Genomic DNA, 20,484 nt, shown 5'->3' with positions numbered 1-20,484 from the left:
ATCACTGTGTAATGACTCTATGTAGTGAATACAATAACAACATACTAAAATAAGGGCCGTTAATCTGGAAGTGTAACAATAGTGTATTAAAAAGCAACTGATTTTGCAAAAGGACCCTCTCCTTAATCAAAAAGGTCGAACTACAAAGTTATTTATCCCCATTGAATAAATGGGAATGATTTAAATATGATGTTAGAAAAATTGGCATTCACTGAATACAGAGGGATACCTATTTACCTTTGAAGAATTTACAACAAATGATCTAAAGTAACATGTCATATTCTCTGTGTGTACCTTTCTTGTTTAAAAGTTGGTGAAGTTGATCTGTTTGATAGACGCTGAAACAGTCTTTAAACAGAAAAACAAGAGACTTCAATACTAGCTCTGGTAACTTTGACGACACCTTGAGAAAATTGTGTTTTTCTTTTTATCTGTCATGTCCAGTTACTCCTACGCTCAAAGAAACACATTTTAAAGTTGCATGTGCAATCGACCCAGTTTGTGATTTTTTACACAAAAGACTCCATTTTGAAGTAGATGCCTGTGCTTTTTGCTCCTCAGAGGTAGGAACCTTGGAACATTTATTTGTTGACTGCTCATACAGTAAAACATGTTGGGCTGATATCCACAGCTGGTTGTCTTTAAAGATTGATAACATTCCTACATTTTCTAATAAAGATATCCTCTATTATATTCAGACATTGTTAACCTTGTTATAATTTTGGGTAAATTTATACTTGTAAATGAAAAAAACATCAACCCCTCTTTTTATGTCTTTGTGTTATTTAGTCAATTACTTTAAAGCATTAAAATATATGGAAAATAGAACAGAAAGGCCAAAAAACTTGATTTGGATATATCTAAAGTCTTGCTCTTTTAATGTCTCTTGCCTTGCCTGAGCTATTTCTATGTTCACCTGATTTTTGTTTTCTTTATTTGATGTATGGAATTTATTTTCTGTTAATGAGTTAATGTAGATTTGGTAGTGAAAGTTGAAAGTTGGAGTGGTGAAACAATTCTTTGTAATATTTTCTGAACTGAATACACAAACTTTATTCAAATGTAAAAATGGGTCCCTGGAAGACTGTTGGAGCTAAAAAGTTACCAGAGAGTGTTTCACTGTTGCGGGCCCTCCACCACAACTTCTCGCACAGCATTTTATCTTCCAACAGTTTTACAGGGACCAAATTTCCTCTGAGGACAGTTTGTTATGTATAGAGTTATGAACATATACCACTGAATGTGTACATTTCTCCAACTTTCACATTTCTCTATCAAAAATCCACAATGCATTTTGAAACATTCCAGCACTGAAAGTTTCAATCAACATTGTCCAAACTTTATATTTGAATGTGTCATTTACCAATCTATCATCAAACTATAATGAAGTGCACAGAGACCAGAGAAATGTTTGTTGAGGAGCCATTTCCTGGAAGATTACAAGACTCGTCAACAACAGTCAGGAAGTCACGAAGACTTCATGTTTAGAAATAACTTAAACACTTTCTCCCTATGAGTCTTCTTGTTGTAGTCCTTATGTCTGCCCTGAAGTTTGAGGTTATTTTCATGTATTTCCATAAAGTCTAAAGTGTCAGACAGTCTGAGTGTCTCAGGATCCTCTGTGTTCATTTAGTGATCATTAGAGGATTTATAACATTTCACACCAGAAGAGTTTTAACTTTAAAACAACAAAGATTCACTTTTACACTGTTCTCCAATGTTGTTTAGTCTTTAACTTAATAAAATATGGTAAGAAAAACACGGACACACATACCTTAATGCTCCAAATGGCGTCGCTGAAAATGTAACTTTCGTTTTTCAGCCCTTCAAAATAAAGCATTAAAAGTAGAACCATCCAATAGTATCTGTCTGCAGTCTGAGAAATCATGGAGAAAACATGCTCAACTCCTTTTCAACGTCAAGCTACATTTTTATTTTATTTGACACAAGGACGTTTCGAGCAGATGCTCTTCTTCAGCGTGTAAAAGGCAATGTTCTCAAATATACACAGGTGGGACTAATTTATACTTGTCTACATTATAACATGTTTATTTATGAAACACATGACTCAGAAAGTTCCTCCAGCCACATCAAAGCTGTCGTATCCTCCAAAGTGTAAAGAAAGAGTCCTGCAGCCAGTCTCTGCAGACGGTTGGATGGAGCTGAGAGTAAATTAAAAAAAAGATATTTATTTTGATAAACAAAATTTCATTAAAAATACAAACATTATGAAATCTTAGAGTGTAATAAACCCAAATAATTTCAGTAAGATGACATAATTCTCTATATGAAAAGTAGAACTATATAGTTTTCACTTCCTCCAGAACAAAATAGAAAGATCTCATTCTGTTATAATAGAAAGCATAGACGACATGTGAGCCCACATGGAGTCCTGGGTGGTGTGGGTTTACTCCGAGCACTTCGGTTTCCTCCCACAGAAACAAATCATTTGAAAAAAGAATCATCTCTGTTTTAATACATTTCTTCAGATTATTTCTAATATGTATTTGTGTCTCACATTTTATTTCTGACTCTGTCCATGGTTCTGATGTCTGCTCTCTATCACTTGCATTGTTTCTGTTTTTTATCATCACTTTATAAAGTAAACGCTGGGAAATGATATTTTGTGGTCCAAACAACAAATGAATTAAAGATAATAATAAAACAGGAAGATTAATGAATATCATGGAAGGGGACAAACAAACAAAAAGGCAAACAGACATGAAGACAACACCTCACACTTTGTCCATCATGACTTGTTGCTCAGTGTACATCAAAACAAACAATTCAAGTGGAAGCCTTTTCAAAAGTTAGTATTGCACTATGGTAATAAGTAGACGGAAATTTGGTATTTAATCTGAACTGAACTGTATTTTAGTCCTTTGGTGGACTTTTCTAGTCCCAGTAACCCTTTAACCCCAGGTCCACCATGCCCAGGATCCACTGCAGTTTGCTTACCAGGCGAAGGTAGGCGTGGACGATGCCATCCTCTATCTACTACACAGGGCTTACTCTCATCTGGACAAAGGGAGCGACGTGATGAGAATCATGTTCTTTGATTTCTCTAGCGCCTTTAATACCATCCACCCCCTCCTACTGAGAGACAAGCTGACCGAGATGAGGGTGGACTCGCACCTGGTGAGACGGATCACGGACTACCTCACAGAGAGACCACAGTACGTCAGACTGAAGGACTGCACATCTGACTCTGTGGTCAGCAGCATCGGAGCACCACAGGGGGCCGTGCTCTCTCCTGTCTTGTTCACCCTGTATACCTCTGACTTCCAGTATAACTCTGAGCTCTGCCACATGCAGAAATACTCGGATGACACTGTGATAGTTGGTTGTGTCAGGGATGGACAGGAGGAGGAGTACAGGAGCCTGATAGGGGACGTGGTGCAGTTCAAACCATCTGCAGCTGAACACCTCCAAGACCAACGAGATGGTGGTGGACTTCCGAAGGAACAAGCCACTTCCCCAACCTGTTTCCATCGGGGGGGTCAACGTGGAGGTGGTCAAGACCCATGGGTACCTGGGGCTGCAGTTGAACGACAGGCTGGACTGGTCATCAAACATGGACACTATCTGCAGGAAGGGACAGAGCTGTCTGTACTTCCTGAGAAGGCTGGGGTCCTTCAACATCTGTAAAGAAGCTGCTGCAGATGTTTTACCAGTCCGTGGTGGCCAGTGTCCTCTTCTATACTGTGGTGTGCTGGGGAGGAAGCAGCAAGAAGAGGGATGCAGAACGGCTGGACAGACTGGTGAGGAAGGCTGGCTCTGTGGTGGTCACAGAGCTGGACTCTCTAGTGACAGTGGCAGAGAGAAGGACCCTGAACAGAATGCTCTCCGTCATGGACAACACCCACCACCCTCTGCACAGCACCTTCAGCAGGCAGAGGAGTGTGTTCAGTGGCAGACTGCTGTCACAATCCTGTTCCACAGACAGACTTGAGAACTCTTTTGTCCCCCTGTCCATACGTCTGTACAACACCTCACGGTTATGGCAGGGGGAAAACACACACTTGGACTAAATCTTCCTTTTTCCATTTCCCATCTGCACAGCTGTCCCAAGAGAGTCAGCCTCTAGTTGGACACTTCAATGATCACCTCAATTACTTAAATAGCACCTTTAATTTAATGTTTGCACTGCCTGTTATTTAATTTAATGTCTGTTTTTGATAACTCTGCACTATCTGCTTTTTTAAACCTTGCTGTACAAATATAAACAACACAACTTCAGAAGGTCAACACTTTTTTATTTTTTTTATCTTCAGGTCTAATTACAGATTTTTCCCTCAACTGTTTAAAGGTTCTTGCTTTAAATTACACATATATTTTTATCCCTGCACGGGTTCTGTGCATTTCTTGTATAAGTCTATTTTTAATTGCACAGTTTAAGTTTGTTTTCATCTAGGGGTATTCTTTAAATCTTTTATCGGGTTAATATATATGTATGGGGGGGGGGCGGTTTTGCGGCATTTCTTTGCGGCTTAATTTGTAACAAATGTTTCATGTCATGTACGTCTTGTAACCTGCTACTGGATGCTTTGAATTTCCCTCGGGATCAATAAAGTATCTATTTATCTATCTATCTATCTAACCTTAATCACATGCATTTCATGAACTTTTAAATCCAAGTGTCAGATTCTTAAATGTCAGTTTTATGGCTGTGTACTGCTGCTGACCTCTAGTGGTCAAAGACAGAACTGTCTTGAGAGTCTCAATTTGTTTCTTCTTGTTTCTCCGGGGTCTTCCTCAGGTGTGGGAGGATTTCGGGGAGGCTACAGAGAAGGACTTTCGGATCACCTCAAGGAAGTTCTGGCAAACCGTTCTCCGGCTCAGGAAGGGAAAGCAGGGCTTTCCCCGGGCTGTTATCAGCAGGGATGGAGAACTGCTGCAGCTCAGTAGCGCCCACTGTGGGCAGCCCCCTCACTCTGAAACCTCTCCATTAGTCCATAGGATCCTGTTTGTGCATGTGCATGTGTGTGTATTTCGGCCTATGTTTGTGTAGCATGTTAACTAGACAGAGTGTAAAAAATCCCCTCGCGGGATCAACAAAGTATACATTATAACTGAATCTGGTTTGAAGTATTTATTTTCACACGTCTGAGATGTGTTAAGTTGCAGCAGCTTATAACACTCAACTTCCGCATACGGCTGCTTCAAAATAAAAGCACATCACAGAGACGGCAATTAGGGACTTTTATTGTGAAAAACCTTCCGGAACTAAATGTGTTTATCGCTCGGAGCTGCAGCGGCGATTGTAGTCGCGAACGCTGCAGTGAGAAAAAGCATCCTCAGCCAACTTATTTTAATCATCTTGGACTCAAGACAATAAGACATCAGTTTACAAACACCTTCAGCAGGTAGACCCGCTGTAGTAGAGGAGCTTATCCGTGCTGCAGTAGATGAAGTGACACCGAGCCAAGAAAAGGCTCTCTCTCTCTCTCCCTCTCCCTCTCTCTCTCTCTCTCTCTCCCTCTACCTCTCTCTCCCTCTCTCTCTCTCTCTCTCTCTCTCTCCCTCTACCTCTCTCTCCCTCTGTCTCTCTCTCTCAATTCAATTCAAATGAGCTTTATTGGCATGACAGATCAACAATCTATGTTGCCAAAGCAGTACAGAAAACATTTTGAACAACAAATGATTACAATATATACAGTAAACAAATACAACAAATATGAATAAAAGACATTAACAATAACATGAGTTATTTTTGCAGTGTATTTCTATGAAACATTAAGTGTATTTTGTCTCAGTTTGTGTAATCATGAACATATTTAGCAGCTCGTACTGCACACAGACTTTTCTCTCCACAGAGATAGAGCAGCTTCTGAGGATCAGGGAGATGGAGAAAGTCAGGATATTTATTATAAATGTAATCAAAGAGAGTCTCTTTTAAATCTTTAGACATGTCACAGTGTAGGAGGAAGTGAGATTCTGATGACACAGTGAACACAGCCTGGCCTCTCTGGGTAACCAGTTCTGTCTGTGACGGCCTGTTTCTATGGTCAGACTGTGTCCACTCAGTCTGACCACTCTCTCTCTCTCTCTCTCTGTCTCTCTGGTGCGATGAGGGAAAATCATTCATAGCAGGCCTATTTTTTTTACTCAGTAACGGTTACAGCTTATTACAATACTTAACAGAAAACTTACTTAAGTAAAAGTACAGATTTTAAAAACGACTTAAAAAGTAGTAAGTACAGCAAAAAACTACTCAATTACAGTAACGCGAGTAAATGTAATTCGTTACTTTACACCTCTGCTGGTACGCAATTGTCCACAAACACTCAGAATTTGCATCTCTCCATTCACTGTATAACCCATTTCATGGGCCTTCTAAGAAGGATATGTATTTGCCCTACTTCCTATAATACAGATCTAATTTACCAAGTCGTTTATAAGACATTTTTTCAAATGCTGCTACTTTCGCCATTTCTACAACCCATTCTTGCGTTGATGGCACTCCCACAGTCTTCCATCTCCTGAGAAGAATCTGCCTGCCTATTATAATGCTAGTTTGGACCCAACTTTTAATGTGTTTATCCCCTCCCAACAGAACTGATCGGTCACCTAGAATAAATAATCTGGGGGTAAATGGAATTTGGGTCTCTGCAATGTCACATATATTATTATATAAACTTTAAACTTTAACCTCGAGGGTCAGACCCAAACCTCTCCGGCTGAAACCTGATCCGGTTTCCTTCAAACTCCCCATGGACGAGGAGCCGACTCGTTTAACCTGCTGACATTGGAAAAACCCGTCATGGATGAAATGATGAATGAAATGAAAACAAAACAAACGTGCTTTGTGAAACTCCGCTCTGAGCTGATGAGCAGGTCTTCAGAGATTTCAGTATTCCTGAACGTGGCTCCGCTTTAGCACAATCTGTTTTTTCTTTTAGAGCTGTTAAAGAATGGAATAGTCGTCCAACTAGTCTTAAACTTTGGGTGATCTCAGTCTGTGGGGCCCTCAGGTGATCTCAGTCTGTGGGGCCCTCAGGTGATCTCAGTCTGTGGGGCCCTCAGGTAATCTTTTTGTGGTGGGCAGTTCTTTGATGCAGGGAGGGGCACTGAATGGATTACTTGGGGAGTAATGAGATTTTATATTTGATCCTGAGTGAGACGGGAGCCTGCAGTGAAGTGAGTGCAGGATGGGTGTGATCTGCTCGTGTTTACACACTGACATCAGGATCCTGCAGTGCTGGGAGGAGGGGGGGAGGAGAAGTCAGGGACTTTCCATGTTCCCTTGGTGATACTGTTGGTGTTTTTACAACACCTCATTTAAAACTATAGATGACTAGTTTCTGCACCTCATATAAAAAATCCACAGAGCTCTGTGAGCTCGTCTTTTATAATCTAAACTGAGTCAGCATGTACGTCTCTGATAACAACATCGAGAGTCTGAAGGTTCAAGATAAGACCACAAACTGCCAGGATCAGTCCTGCAGTCACCATGAGAACAGAACAGAAACAAAGAGCGCTTTAGTTTCCAATGAAGTGAGACAGGGCGTGGAGTGGCACCAAACCAACAGATTTCAGTTGAGCATTTTTTAAATATTTACTGGAGCCGGATGTTCTTTCAGAATAAAAGCACATGGAAGGCTTCATCACATCAACTCTGCTTCTAACCATCATGCTCATTCAGGGACTCTGAACAGTTAATGAGGAATAAACAGAAGTTTAAAATCATCAATTAATAAAATTATAAAGTTCAGATTGTTTTTAAAAAGCATAAATAATGTTTCATAAAGTCTAAAATCTCCTCCTGACATCACTTTACTTTTACACCTGCAGACTAACCAAACACTGTTCTTTAAAATATTTACAGTCGTATGATTTTATAACGCTGTGGTGTTGTTCAGAATATTTGGGATAAAGATAATAATTTTATAATAATTATTATAATTATAATATAATGCATTATTATTATTATTATTGTCAGATACGTTTAATCTTCTGTCACCTTTTGTGTGACCCTGCAGATTCTGTTGATTTTATATTCTTTACCTGGCTCACTTTGCTCCTCCTCCTCATGCTCACTCACTCTCCTGTAATCACCTGCTCACATCTATCCAATAACACAGCTCCACTTCCTCATTGTCAGCCAATCATATTGCTGCTGCTGTTTTTAAATATGGCTGCTGTGTAAAGAGTCCATCAGTGTGAACTCATCCATTCATACCAACGAAGTAGCAGGAGCAGCTTGGGGTTAAGTGTCTGGCCCGATCAGACATGTTGCTGCAGAAGCTGGAGATCGAACCCTCGACGATCTGGTTGAGAGACGACCGACTCTCCCACTAAGCCACAGCTGCTCCTCATCAGGCTTCTTGATGAGCTGATCATCTTGGATCACCCTCTCCTCCTGTTCAAGCTCCAAAGCTTCTCTGACAATAATTCAAAATCACATCAAATCAATATTTATCTTTGATTCATTAACTCGTCTCTCCTGATTGAAATAAAGTTATTTGTATTCTTGATTTCTAACCGGGCGGCGGTTATTATCGTTTTGATATTTTTCATTTGTTTCAACTGGAGTTTAGTTTGAATACGTCTGAAAAGCTGCTTTAAGTTTAGTTTTTATGTCTGCTTATCGTTAATGGTTCAGAAACAGAAATCGATCTACTCCTTTAATCATAGTTCATCAAATCTGAAACAATGAAGGGATAAAAGATTCAAATCTAACCTGAGGTGTCTGACATCTTTAAGAGAGTCACTGGCTGTGTTTGAGTCGGAGAAGATGAACATTTATCTGATTTGATTGATTTTTATAAACACATCAGTTTCAGTTTGTTATCCTGTTTTAGTAAAGCTTCACTTTTATTTCACTTTAAGAAAAATGTTTTTTGTGTCATTATGGTTATAATTATATATCAGGTTAAATGTAATTAGATAGTTTACATCTTTTAGTTTTATTCTGTCTTTTTCTTACAAACCAAACTCGACACTTTCAGGATTTCTCCATCAGTAAAGAAAATATCAATAATTAATAAATTAGAGATCAAGGCTCCTCAAACAGAAACAGACTTTCTTTTTATTCTCACAGTAACCTCGTCATCTTTCTGAAGCTGCACCATGAAGACACACGACGAGCACAGAACAGTTTATAGACTACATGTGAATCATGTTCTGACAGGAAGCGATGGTTTTGTTCACCCAAGGTCCTTGTGATACCTCAGTGAGTTTGTGGTTCAAACTTGTTTTCTAACACCTAGAAGAAGAAGAAGTTTGAACCTCATGCTGGTCACCTCTGAGTCCAATATGTTACAAGATAAAGATATAAGAGGAACTACAACACATGACCTATTCTTTAAAGACATCCTCATGCTGATTCATGGAAATAAGTCCCACATGAATCATCCCACTGTTTAAACTGAGAGTGTTTGGACAGAAACAGGAGGTTCAGCTCTGAAGGAGTCTGAATCTTCTGCAGGGTAAGAGCTCAACTCTGATTTAATACTGTAGGAGCCTTATTGCTTTTCATGTTCTAATTGTGGTTCACTTTGTAATATTTTGGGTTTGTGGACAGTCTTTATATTTAAATGATTTAAATATAAAAGTTTTTTCATTATTTAAAGTAATTTAATAAGTGTTTCAATATTTACATTAAAATTTATAATTTGGATGTAGGAGATGAATTGAAACAGCTTTAAGTTCATTGGATCTGAAAAGGGGAGGAGCTTGTGGAGTTAATTGGGCTTAATTGAGACTAGCAGAGAGAGAAGTCACTCTTTTGACCTCTCCTCACCTCTCTCTCTTTTTCTCTTTCGTTTTTGATCTGTTTTTTCTTTATTTTATCAAAGTAAACACTTCAACTTTGATCGTGTGGGCGCCAAAATGCACCAGACTGTGTTCCTACATATTGTTGCTTAATGTTCATCATTGTTTCGGTCTCAGATCAACATTTTCATTTTTGGTCTGATAACATGATAACTGTTTGTACAGTCTTGGATTTTTAATGTCCCCTGCTTTGACAAAACCATCAATTGAAATTGTCCATATTCGTATCAATATTTAATTCTATTGGGAGGTGATGTTACACCCTGATTGGTGGAAAGGGAAAGGAAGTGATTTAAAGTTCAAAGTTTCTTGCTGTTAAATAACTCTCTGCATGATTACTTTTTTCCTTCTTGTTTCCAGGAGAAGTCATTGTTTTGATCCTTCTTCAATCCTTCTCATCGAGATGACGTCTTCAGCTGATCATCCTGATGTTTGGATGTTCAGTAAATACCCTTGGTTTACACTATCATTGCTGGTAAAATTATTTACTACAGCATGCTCTGATTCATTTTGAAGCTTTATGCTGTAGCGCTATTTATTTATTTATTTAAATTCTTCTATCAACATTTGGTGGAGTGACATCAACTTTGCTATCCCAGTCTATGAATTCACATTGCAAATCATTGGAGAAGGGCAAGAGAGCACGTCTCACACACACACACACACACACACACACACACACACACACACACACACACACACACACACACACACAATCACACACACACACAGCTCTGTTCTTCCTACACCTGACTGAATGTGGCTTGTTTTACCAGAGGTGTATTGACAATTTCCTGTGCACACGTACAACTTACAAGGATGCACTTAGTAGTCCACAAGGGCTAATACCTTTCAAAATCCCAGAAGATTTCCTTTGGAGAAATGTGCTGCAGATTCAGAAACTCCTGTTAAAGTCCAAAAACAAAAGCAACAATGAAAAAGGGGTTCAAAAGAAAAGAAACATGCTACAAAAAGCTTCTTGCAGTCCCATGGCTTCCCGCCAAGCGTGTTGCAATGATTGGCTTGTGGCTACAGGGCCTGGAAGTACATTATACCGTTAAAATTGTTCGGGGAGCTGTTCTTCGGGCACTCTGACCGCAATCAGTATGAAACGACTCGACGTTCTCAGGGACTGTGCGCGCCGTCCGCACCGTGCCGACTGCGCTGACAGCAAAAAGCATGATTCAGGTTTTATGGTGAGCAGGCTGGTCACCAAACATCTGGAGAATCCTAAGGCCTACCCTAGACTATTGTCTGTTGATTTTAGTTCAGCGTTTAACACCTTGCAGCCTCACAAACTACTCAGCACGTTAAATCATCTTAGGGTCAATCCATTCATCATTAAATGGTATCATTCATTTCTCACTAACCGCACCCAGCAACTCAGAGCTCACAACCATCAGCACTGAATGAGGATTTTAGATTTCTCTCTGTATTCATGTACACTTTGTCTTCAGTGAGAACATTTCTCTTTCTCTTCACAGATTCTCCTGATGAACGTCTCCACAGGTCAAACTCTGACATGTGGTCCATATCAGTATGAGATAAATGATCGATGCTGTCCAAAGTGTCCAGCTGGTAAGCACCACACAAATGTTAAAGAACATTTAATTGAGTTCAGTCAGGAATACTCTGGTCATAGATTTAACCATTTATTGCCCTAATGGTTTGCACAGTTGTATTTGCCGGTATTACTTCGACTCTTAGCTCTCAGCAGTATCAGTGCAGCATGCCACAGATCTTCCTGAGAGCTCAATGAAGCTAAATGTGGGGCTAATCTTAAAACTTATTCAGAAGAGGCTTCATGCACCAATAACTCATTTTCTAGGACAACATGTGGCATGTTTCTTTCATCTCTTCACCCTAATCACAAACATTTGGTTAACTTTTTAACAACAGAAAGAGAAGTATGTTCAAGATCACAATTTAAATGACTTAAAAGTATATATGCAAACTGCAGTCTTACTTGCAGTGTTTTGGCCCTGACACGTTCAGTTTAGACTGTGTGCATTATTTTCCTATGCACAGTCTTTCTTATGAAATAGATACAAAGGTGCTAAAAGTTACACTACACAATATGCTACATTAGTATGTTAAGAAAAATACTAGCAGCCTTTGTGAAAAAAATACCTGATGGTTGGTTTTAACATAAGTCCCGCCTCTGAAGGGCAGACAGCCAATCACAGTTTAGGATTTTTGGGATGGTATCTGGGATGGACTCCTCCAAGAATCGCCACCTTAATGTGGTGGAGGAGTTTGCGTGTCCCGATGAACCCGGGAGCTGTGTTGTCGGGAGCACTAGCCCCTGGTAGGGTCTCCCAAGGCAAAGTGGTCCCAGGGGAGGGGCCAGACTAAGAGCGGTTCAACAAATACCCCTATTATAGCGGCTAAGCCTACAATTGAAAGCCACTGAGAGGCTACATAGACGGGCTAATCTAGCTTCACTCCTGAGCGTAAGAATTCGAAATAAGACAGTCTAATATCTTCTTCGTTTAGGAATATTTATTTCTCATTCCATCGTTGTCTTGATCACTGTCACATGTGAGCTGTTCAAACAATAATCCAGACATGTCCATTTACAATCACTCCTGTTACCTCATAGCGTGGCATACAGCGGTCAAAAAAGTCTAGCAATACCTGACACCCCAGTGATAGTTCCTACCTATATAGAGTTTCACCTTAACCTAAAGGCGACACCTGCTGGTACAATTTGTGTTTGCACTTCATAAACATGGCTCCTACATACCTGCCCCTAATTGTAACGGCATGCAGACATTACAATTCAAACAATAACAAATCAAGGAGCCACCCAATAACACGTAGAGGAGTACATTTTATCACACCAAAACACCTGCTCCATACAGTACACTGGTTACTTAAATAACCTGCTAATCTGCAGCCTCCTGTAGCATGCAAAGTTTAGTCACAGGTCTCTCAATGACGTTAGACATTGTCTGCAAACGTACTTAACGTACAAGTCCCTTTTTTGTCACTGAAGACCTCCAAGAGGCCAGGAGCCTCGTGGGGCAGAAGGATCCATAATGACCACAATATCTCCAGGCTTTAGATTTTTTTTTTTTCCTGTTCCATTTCTGCCTCTCCTGCAGCGAAGGTAGATATTCCCGAATCCATCGCTTCCAGAAAAGATCAGAAATGTACTGAATTTGCCTCCATCTTCGTTTTACATACAGGTCGTGTGGCTCAAACAATCCAGGTGTCAATGATGGCCTTCCTTTCAAAAGGAGAATGTGGTTTGGAGTAAGTGGCTCGAGATCGTTTGGATGATCAGACAGTTTGGTGATTGGCCTATCATTTAAAATAGCTTCAGCTTCACACATGACTGTAAGAAGTCCATCATCATCCAGTCTTTGTTGTTGGATAACTGAACTGAGGATCTTTCTCACCATGCGAATTACTCGCTCCCACACACCACCATGGTGTGAACCTGCTGGAGGGTTGAAGCACCATTTGACACCTTTTTGTTGCAAAACTCCTTGTCCTTGAATCTGTGAGTGATTTAGAGATGCCAGAGCGTATTTGAATGACTTGACTTCTCCTACAGATGAAACGGCGCAAAGCATTAATGCATGCATCTGTGTCCAGAGAGTTAGCTACTTCCAGGTGAACTGCTCTGCTTGCCAGGCATGTGAATATCACTCCATAGCGCTTGACTGTGCTCCGTCCCTTTCTTCGGTCAAGTGGACCAAAGTAATCGACTCCAACATTAGTAAACGGTTCTATCAGGGAGAATTCTTTCCTTGGGCAAATCTTTTGCTCCACCATTACCATCATATCTCTTACAGAAGCAGCACTCTGTTATGACCCTCCTCACAGCTGAGTTGGCGTTTGTAACCCAGTACTTCCTCCTTAGGGTGGACAATGTATGGTTGTGATCACTATGACCAAGCTGTCTGTGAATGTGCTTGATAATGAGAGTGGCTACATGCTGATCCTTTGCAAGGATGAGTGGGTGTTTAGTTTCCTCTGGTAAAGAGCCTTTAGTCAGACGCCCGCCAACTCTCAGGAGACCGTTAACCAAATATGGATCCAACCTGTAGATACTGCTGTGCCTGCTCACTGTATCCTTTCCACAAGACAACGCAGCAATCTCCTCTCCAAAATCTTTGCTGTTGATAGTAACGAACAATGGTCTGTTCAGCCTCCAAAAGATCTTCTGTTGACAGAGCTCATCCCTTTGACCTTTCTCCATCTCCGTGCCTTTTGTTCTGAATTACACTCTGTTCAATGGCATCAGAAGCCTCCAACTCACGCCTCCTACGACTCCTTTCCAAAAAAGCCCTTTTCAGTTTAAGGAACCAAGCTACTGCTACTTTTAGTCTTTTAGTCTCCTCCAATCTGAAAAGTAGGTCATCAGGTGACCAGTGGCATCAGGTGAGCCCTCGACATGAACCACGTTCACCAAAGCTTCTTTCTTCACCTCCAGGTCATTTGCTTCTATTACAGTATCAACTGTGTTTATCGGCCCGTCCTCTTCTGGTGTCATGGCTGACACACCTTTTCAATGTCTCGTGGAAATCTGGGACAGTGCCTGTGGAGTGGCCGACCGGTGTGGTGGTTCCCAAACATTTAAGGGTATTTACTATTTACTTCCATCTCCCCAGCAAAGTTTTCCAGCTCCTCCTGGGGGATTCCGAGGCATTCCCAGGCTAGAGGGGATATTTAATCCCTCCAGCGCATTCTGGGTCTGCCCCGGGGTCTCCTCCCAATCAATTATTGTATACTACAATTTGGCCCTTTGGCAGGGAGAATTAATTGAATGTGGCCCTTGCCGTGACCAAAGTTGCCCATCCCTGCTCTAGGGTGCTGGAAAGGAGTTTCCGGCCGGTTGTCACCGGTCCCGTTTGTTATCTTCATGGACAGGAGCTCAAGGAGCAGCCGAGGGGAGGAGGGTTTCCAGTTTGGGGACCTCAAAACCACGTCTCCGCTTTTTGCAGATGACGTGGTTTTGTTGGCTTCCTCATGCTGGGACCTCCCAGCAGGCATTGAGGCGGTTTGCAGCCGAGTGAGAAGCGGCTGGGATGAGGGTTAGCACCTTCAAGTCCGAGGCCATGGTTCTCTGCTGTCCGGGTGGGGAGTGAGTCCTTGCCCCAAGTGGAGGAGTTAAAGTATCTCGGGGTCTTGTTCCCAAGTGAGGTTAAGATGGAACGTGAGATTAACAGACGGATTGGCTCGGCGTCAGCAGTAACGCAGGCATTGTGCCGGACCGTTGTGGCAAAGAGGGAGCTGAGCCTGAAGGCAAAGTTCTCGATTTACCGGTCGATCTACGTTCCAAACCTCACCTGTGGTCATGAGCTATGGGTAGTGACCGAAAGAATAAGATTGTTGATACAAGCGGCTGAAATGAGCTTCCTCTGAAGGGTGGCTGGGCTCAGCCTCAGAGATAGGGTGAGGAGCTCGGAGCAGAGCCGCTGCTCCTCCGCATCGAAAGGAGCCAGTTGAGGTGGTTTGGGCATCTGTTAAGGATACTTCCTGGACGCCTCCCTTTAGAGGTTTTCCAGGCACGGCCAATTGGGAGCAGACCCCGGGGCAGACCCAGAATGCGCTGGAGAGATTTAATATCCCCTCTAGCCTGGGAACGCCTCGGAATCCCCCAGGAGGAGCTGGAAAACTTTGCTGGGGAGAGGGAAGTCTGGGCTGACTTATTGCGCCTGCTACCACGGCGACCCGACCTCGGATAAGTGGAGGAAAATGGATGGATGTCAGGGATGACCAATCAGATTTATAGATTTTATCCAAACATCAAGCATTAAACTTTGATTACCCTAAAACGTTTGTGTAGCTTCTCAGTCATCCAGGTCATAGTAAATACCCTTAAACGTTTAGGTGCTGAGCTGCATGTGTGAACACAAACAGCTGAATGTTTCTCTCTGACTTCACCCGGAGTTTCAAACTCACATTTTTTACTTTCATTTCAGTGCATATCTCACTTAAGGACTATTTCACAATATGCAATTTTAAGTCATTCCAAATAAGAACTTGTTTTTGGAAGGCATCTCAGGACCCCGCAGGGGGTCCCGACCCTAACTTTGGGAACCATTGGTATAGAGGACTCTGACGCTTCTTACACCACTTACACATTGCTTTCTTTACGTCATGCCTTGCCTCAGGCGCCCCCCCCCCCCTCCTGTCTGACAGGGATAGTCTCCGTTATACTGAATTATTACATTGTGGTTTTCTAATGGTTGATGTTTTAAGTTTAGAATATTTCTGTAGAGAACATTTACAATGAAGTAATGAAGTGTCCAATGAAGTCTTTCATTGGACCTGTACGACTTCTTCTACTACCTGCTCGACTTAAACTTCCAAAAATTTAGCCTCCATACAAATTTAACAGATGATGAATCGATAACAAGATGTGTTTAAATATGTTTTTGAATACATGCTCAAGAATAAAAAATTACTTCTTGATTTTGTTTCAAACAGGAGGTTGGGTTTATGAAGACTGCACAGAGTCCAGAACTACTCTCTGTGAGCCCTGCCCTGATGGAACCTTTATGAACCATCCGACTTACCGTACACAGTGCTACGACTGTAAAAGCTGTGATGAAGGTAGATCTCTGACATTATTATCAAACTAAATAAAGATCAGAACATGTTACTAAACAGTCATCACTGTAAAACCAGCTTTCTAACCTTTAGTTAGTTTGAGTTTGAGCCTCAAACACAGAGATGATCATCTGAGTACTTGTTATTTCCTTACACCAAACTGTTCTTTAGTAGAGCAGAAGTACAGTAGTTCATAAATAACCTCTGTGTTTGTGTCGACAGGTTCTGGTTTGAAGATGAAGACGTCGTGTACGATACTATCAGACACAGTTTGTGAACCTCTGGAAGGATTTTACTGCTCAGACTCGAGAAAGGACGACTGTAAGGAAGCAAGGAGACACAGATGCTGTAAACCAGGAGAATACATCAGAGAACATGGTTAGTTAAACACATTTCACTTCATCACACACAGACAGTTTGAGTTCAATGTGAACTCACAGACTGGGACGCCATTCTTACCCCGTCATGGAATCAATATGAACGTACAAAGACGTGATGAAGGCAGAGCTTAGTTAGGGAGCTTCTTGACTCCAGTCTTTATGCTAAGATATGCTAACCTGGTTCTTACTGCAGCTCTGTTCTCTGGAAAACAGCTGATAAACACAACCTCCTCCTGTTAGCTGACATCTGAAGAACACTTCATTAACACGTATGGTGGACGGTGATAGAGGGACTGTGTTCATGTCTAAAACAACCTCTGTGAAATAGTCTCATGTGTTCTGTATTTCCTGCAGGAACTTCCTCCACAGACACCGTGTGCTCCACCTGCTCTGATGGAACATTTTCAAACGGGACGTTTCCATCTTGTCAGAATCACAAACAGTGAGTGAAGCTTCACATCACACATGGACTCTCCAGATGTTCCTGTAATAACTGTCCCTCTATCATTACAGATGTGAATCAGAGGGTCTGCTGCTGCTGAGAGCAGGAACTGAGACAGAGGATGCTCAGTGTGGAGGAAAAGTGTCACACAGGACTGCACAGATTATCTGTGGTGTTGGTGTTGGGATTGTTGGGATTTTTTTAGTCTTTGTACTCAGAGTGTTTTATCTCAGATGGAGGATGATTAGACATCAAAACTCAGGTAAGGCTTCCACTGTGACAATGAAACATGATCATGTTTATTTTATAGATATTATGGTCTGTCTCATCAATTATTAGATTTTTATTTCTAATGTTTTATTCCAAGAAACAGAAGACATTCAGGACTCTCTCCCCAGGTATGTTTTAAACTCTCTTTACTCTCAATCTGTTTTATGTTCAATGATTTATTAAAGTCTGTCTTATTAATGTTTCCCGTACAGGAAGGTGTGAACCTTAGAGAACAAACCTTGACGAGTCTGAAGTCAGATGACTCCAAAGAGTCGAAGGTAAGCCAGCAGAGCTTTGATTAAATGTTCTCTGACTGACTGAGATCAACTCTGTCCTGTTTTTACAGATTTACTAAATGTTTGATTTAAACTAAATCTCTTTTCTCCTCAGATGGTCCAGCTGCTGGATCCTGACACACACTGTTGATATCTGTTTATATGTATATATGTGTATATCTATTTATATGTATATATGTGTTTATGTGTTTATATGTATATATGTGTTTATATATGTGTTTATATGTATATCTGTTTTTTTATCTGTTCCAGTTTTGTTTTTGAGACGATGATTGAACACAAACACTTTCATCAGCGCTCCATCGGCTCTCTCACCATCAAGTTTAAATCTTTTAGAAATTAAAGATTCTCCCTTTAATTTCTTGGGCCGGCTGTGGCTCAGTGGTGGTCGGTCGTCTCCCAAGTGAAAGGTCGGGGTTTCAATCCCCAGCTCCTGCAGCAACATGTTGATGTTTCTTTGGGCATCACCTATGGTGTAAAAAGAGCTTTTAGTAGTCTACTAGAAAGTACTAGAGTACTTGAGTACTAGAAAAACACTTTACTATCATGTCTGTAAAGTCACTTTAGAGCTGTAAGAGTAAGTATCATGCTGTTCAACAGACCAGACTCATCTTTTACCTCACACATTTATGAAGCTCAGTGTTTATTTGTCTGTTTTTTATTTTTATTGGTGAAACTGTAAAAAAGCTGAGCCGAGCTCAGAGGTTTTTAGTGTTATTTGTTGTTTGAAATATTCACTTTTTGTACAATGGATTGGAAGAAATCCATTGTGTAGAAAAATAAATACCAAAGAAGTGAGAATTAAATATATTTAAATTAATAACTGCAGGGACTTCAAGTTTAAATGTTGACTCTTCATGTTCTTGTTACTATTGTAAAAAGGGATGAATAAACAATTTTGACTAAATCAAAGTGTCTGATTCTTGAACAATAACATCAAACTATTGAATATCTGTGCTCTGCTGACCTCTGGTGGTCAAAAACAGAACTGTTTGAGGGTCTGTTATTTTAACTTTAACACTGAGCTAACAATTGAAATATTTGTAAGTTAAAGGACAGTAAGAACTCTGAGGTCAAAGGCCAAAGGCTCAGTTCTGTGTAAAGCTCTGTGTTACATACTGAATGAGGAAGAACTCTGAATATTGAACTCTGTCTCATCAATCTCATCTTTCATCTTTTATTCAAACCTTTCTCTCCTTTCTGTCCTTTACTAAAATCTGACTTTTGTTTTTCTCTGTTTTTAAACGGTTTAATTCCCTTAAACTCAGAGGCGCTGCTTGTCAACAGGCAAGGCAACTGCTCGTAAATTTACGAGTTTATTCTCAGAATTTCAGATTTTTTTTTCATATACGTGGCCCTAATCCTCCGTTGTAAATATGAGACCAGAAAAGGCAGAAAAAAAATCAGAAAATTAAGACAAGCAGAGGAACTAAAGAACAATTGATTTACTGTCGTTTTCTTACCATTACAATGACTGGAAATAATTTAACTTTTAGCACAAAGTGTTGATGCTAAAAGAAACAAATGGAGACTCTCAGAAAGTTCTGTCTTTGACCACTAGAGGTCAGCAGCAGTGCACAGCTTTAAAACTGACATACATTTAAGATCTTACATTTTTAATTAAGTGAATAAAATGAACAGTGTGGGTTAGGGTTAAAGGTTTGTGGATGGTAGAGAAATCCATTAAAGGACTAAAATACAGTTCAGGTCAGATTAAATTACACATTTCAAAGTACTCTACTTGTTACTGTGTTAGTGCAATACTTACACAGGTCACTAGAGGGCGCGTAGAGTTTCAGGAAACACAGTACACCATTGTACCTCTCTGCCTCTTGGTGTCTACATACAGGTGTGTTAATGTCCTTAAATCACAGGTATGTACCCCAGTATGAAGGTCAGGACGGGTGTGAGTCTCTGTCAGTAACTTTAATGTTTAAAGTCGAGTATTCTTGAAGCTTTATGTGAGAGATGTTAACTGTACATGCTAGGCTAGCATACCTGTGGCTAATGCTTAAGCTAACATTAAGGAGCACGTGGAAATGCTAAGAAACACTTAATGGGCTTGTTTTGTGTTGATGGTTATTCTGAAGCACTCAAAGGGTTAATGCAGAATCATTCTGTTTAAGGAAGGTCCAGCTCTAGGTGGAGGGTTGTTGTTCATCTGGGGTTTTTTTTTGTTTTTTTTTAGAGTTCTGAGACTCAAAATCTTTTCATAGTACACACACCATGGGACCATAGTCCGTCTAACGCATCAGAAAGCTGCCCCCTACTGGACATAAAACACATAATGTACTCAAATATACCCATCAGAAAAAGAGTTGATTCTATTTCACATGTTTTATTTTGGAGTTCCATCTTTTTAAAAATATATCTGTCTGTAATAACATCAACTGGAGTCAGTGTTTCAGGGATTTTTACATGTGTGTCACAGAAGGGAAACAGAAGCACGCCTCTAGCTTTGCAGAGTACTCCACACCCGGTCTCCCACGTTACCAGCTCGCATTGAATGAGTGTGCAGTCAGGCCAAAGCGGAGTTTAGATGAAATGAGTGTGGTCTGTTCCGTCGTGGTCTTTCTCAGCGTCTGCTGCACCCTGAATGCTGTCTGTGGGTTAAGTGCAACTCAGTCAGGGATCGGTGGTCGGGTCGTGAGACGATACCCTGGAGCCTGCGGCCTCATGACAGTGGTGTCCAGAGGTTTAGAAGAAAACCTGAAGTTAGCAAACACGAACATGAATGCAGCTAACTAGCTAA

The 20,484-nt window shown here is 40.8% G+C and overlaps 3 protein-coding genes across 5 annotated transcripts in view; 1 reads left to right on the top strand and 2 right to left on the bottom strand.

The window, feature by feature from the left end:
- The window catches only part of LOC109978220 (tumor necrosis factor receptor superfamily member 14), a 164,018-nt gene that overhangs the window by 48,721 nt on the left and 94,813 nt on the right, over window positions 1–20,484 (bottom strand). The gene's annotated exons all lie outside the window — the stretch shown is intronic.
- LOC110004385 (tumor necrosis factor receptor superfamily member 5-like) overlaps window positions 1–20,484 on the bottom strand; it is a 92,757-nt gene that overhangs the window by 4,736 nt on the left and 67,537 nt on the right. The gene's annotated exons all lie outside the window — the stretch shown is intronic.
- LOC109981508 (tumor necrosis factor receptor superfamily member 5) overlaps window positions 9,718–20,484 on the top strand; it is a 51,110-nt gene continuing 40,343 nt past the window's right edge. The window contains exons 1-8 of one of the 3 annotated variants that reach the window (XR_010667502.1): window positions 9,718–10,252; window positions 11,262–11,355; window positions 16,222–16,347; window positions 16,567–16,722; window positions 17,079–17,166; window positions 17,238–17,428; window positions 17,540–17,714; window positions 17,827–18,661. Coding sequence is in view for 1 of the 3 variants with exons in the window: in XM_065960983.1 (XP_065817055.1) it covers window positions 10,109–10,252; window positions 11,262–11,355; window positions 16,222–16,347 (364 nt within the window). In the remaining 2 variants the exon portion in view is untranslated. Of the gene's footprint in view, window positions 10,253–11,261; window positions 11,356–16,221; window positions 16,348–16,566; window positions 16,723–17,078; window positions 17,167–17,237; window positions 17,429–17,533; window positions 17,715–17,826; window positions 18,662–20,484 lie in introns of those variants that run through there. The other 2 variants (XR_010667501.1, XM_065960983.1) reach the window with 2 other exon arrangements.

This window comes from Labrus bergylta, chromosome 12 (genome assembly GCF_963930695.1).
Source record: "Labrus bergylta chromosome 12, fLabBer1.1, whole genome shotgun sequence".
In the NCBI taxonomy this organism is placed as follows: domain Eukaryota; kingdom Metazoa; phylum Chordata; class Actinopteri; order Labriformes; family Labridae; genus Labrus; species Labrus bergylta.
This window is presented reverse-complemented; position numbering and strand designations above follow the sequence as displayed.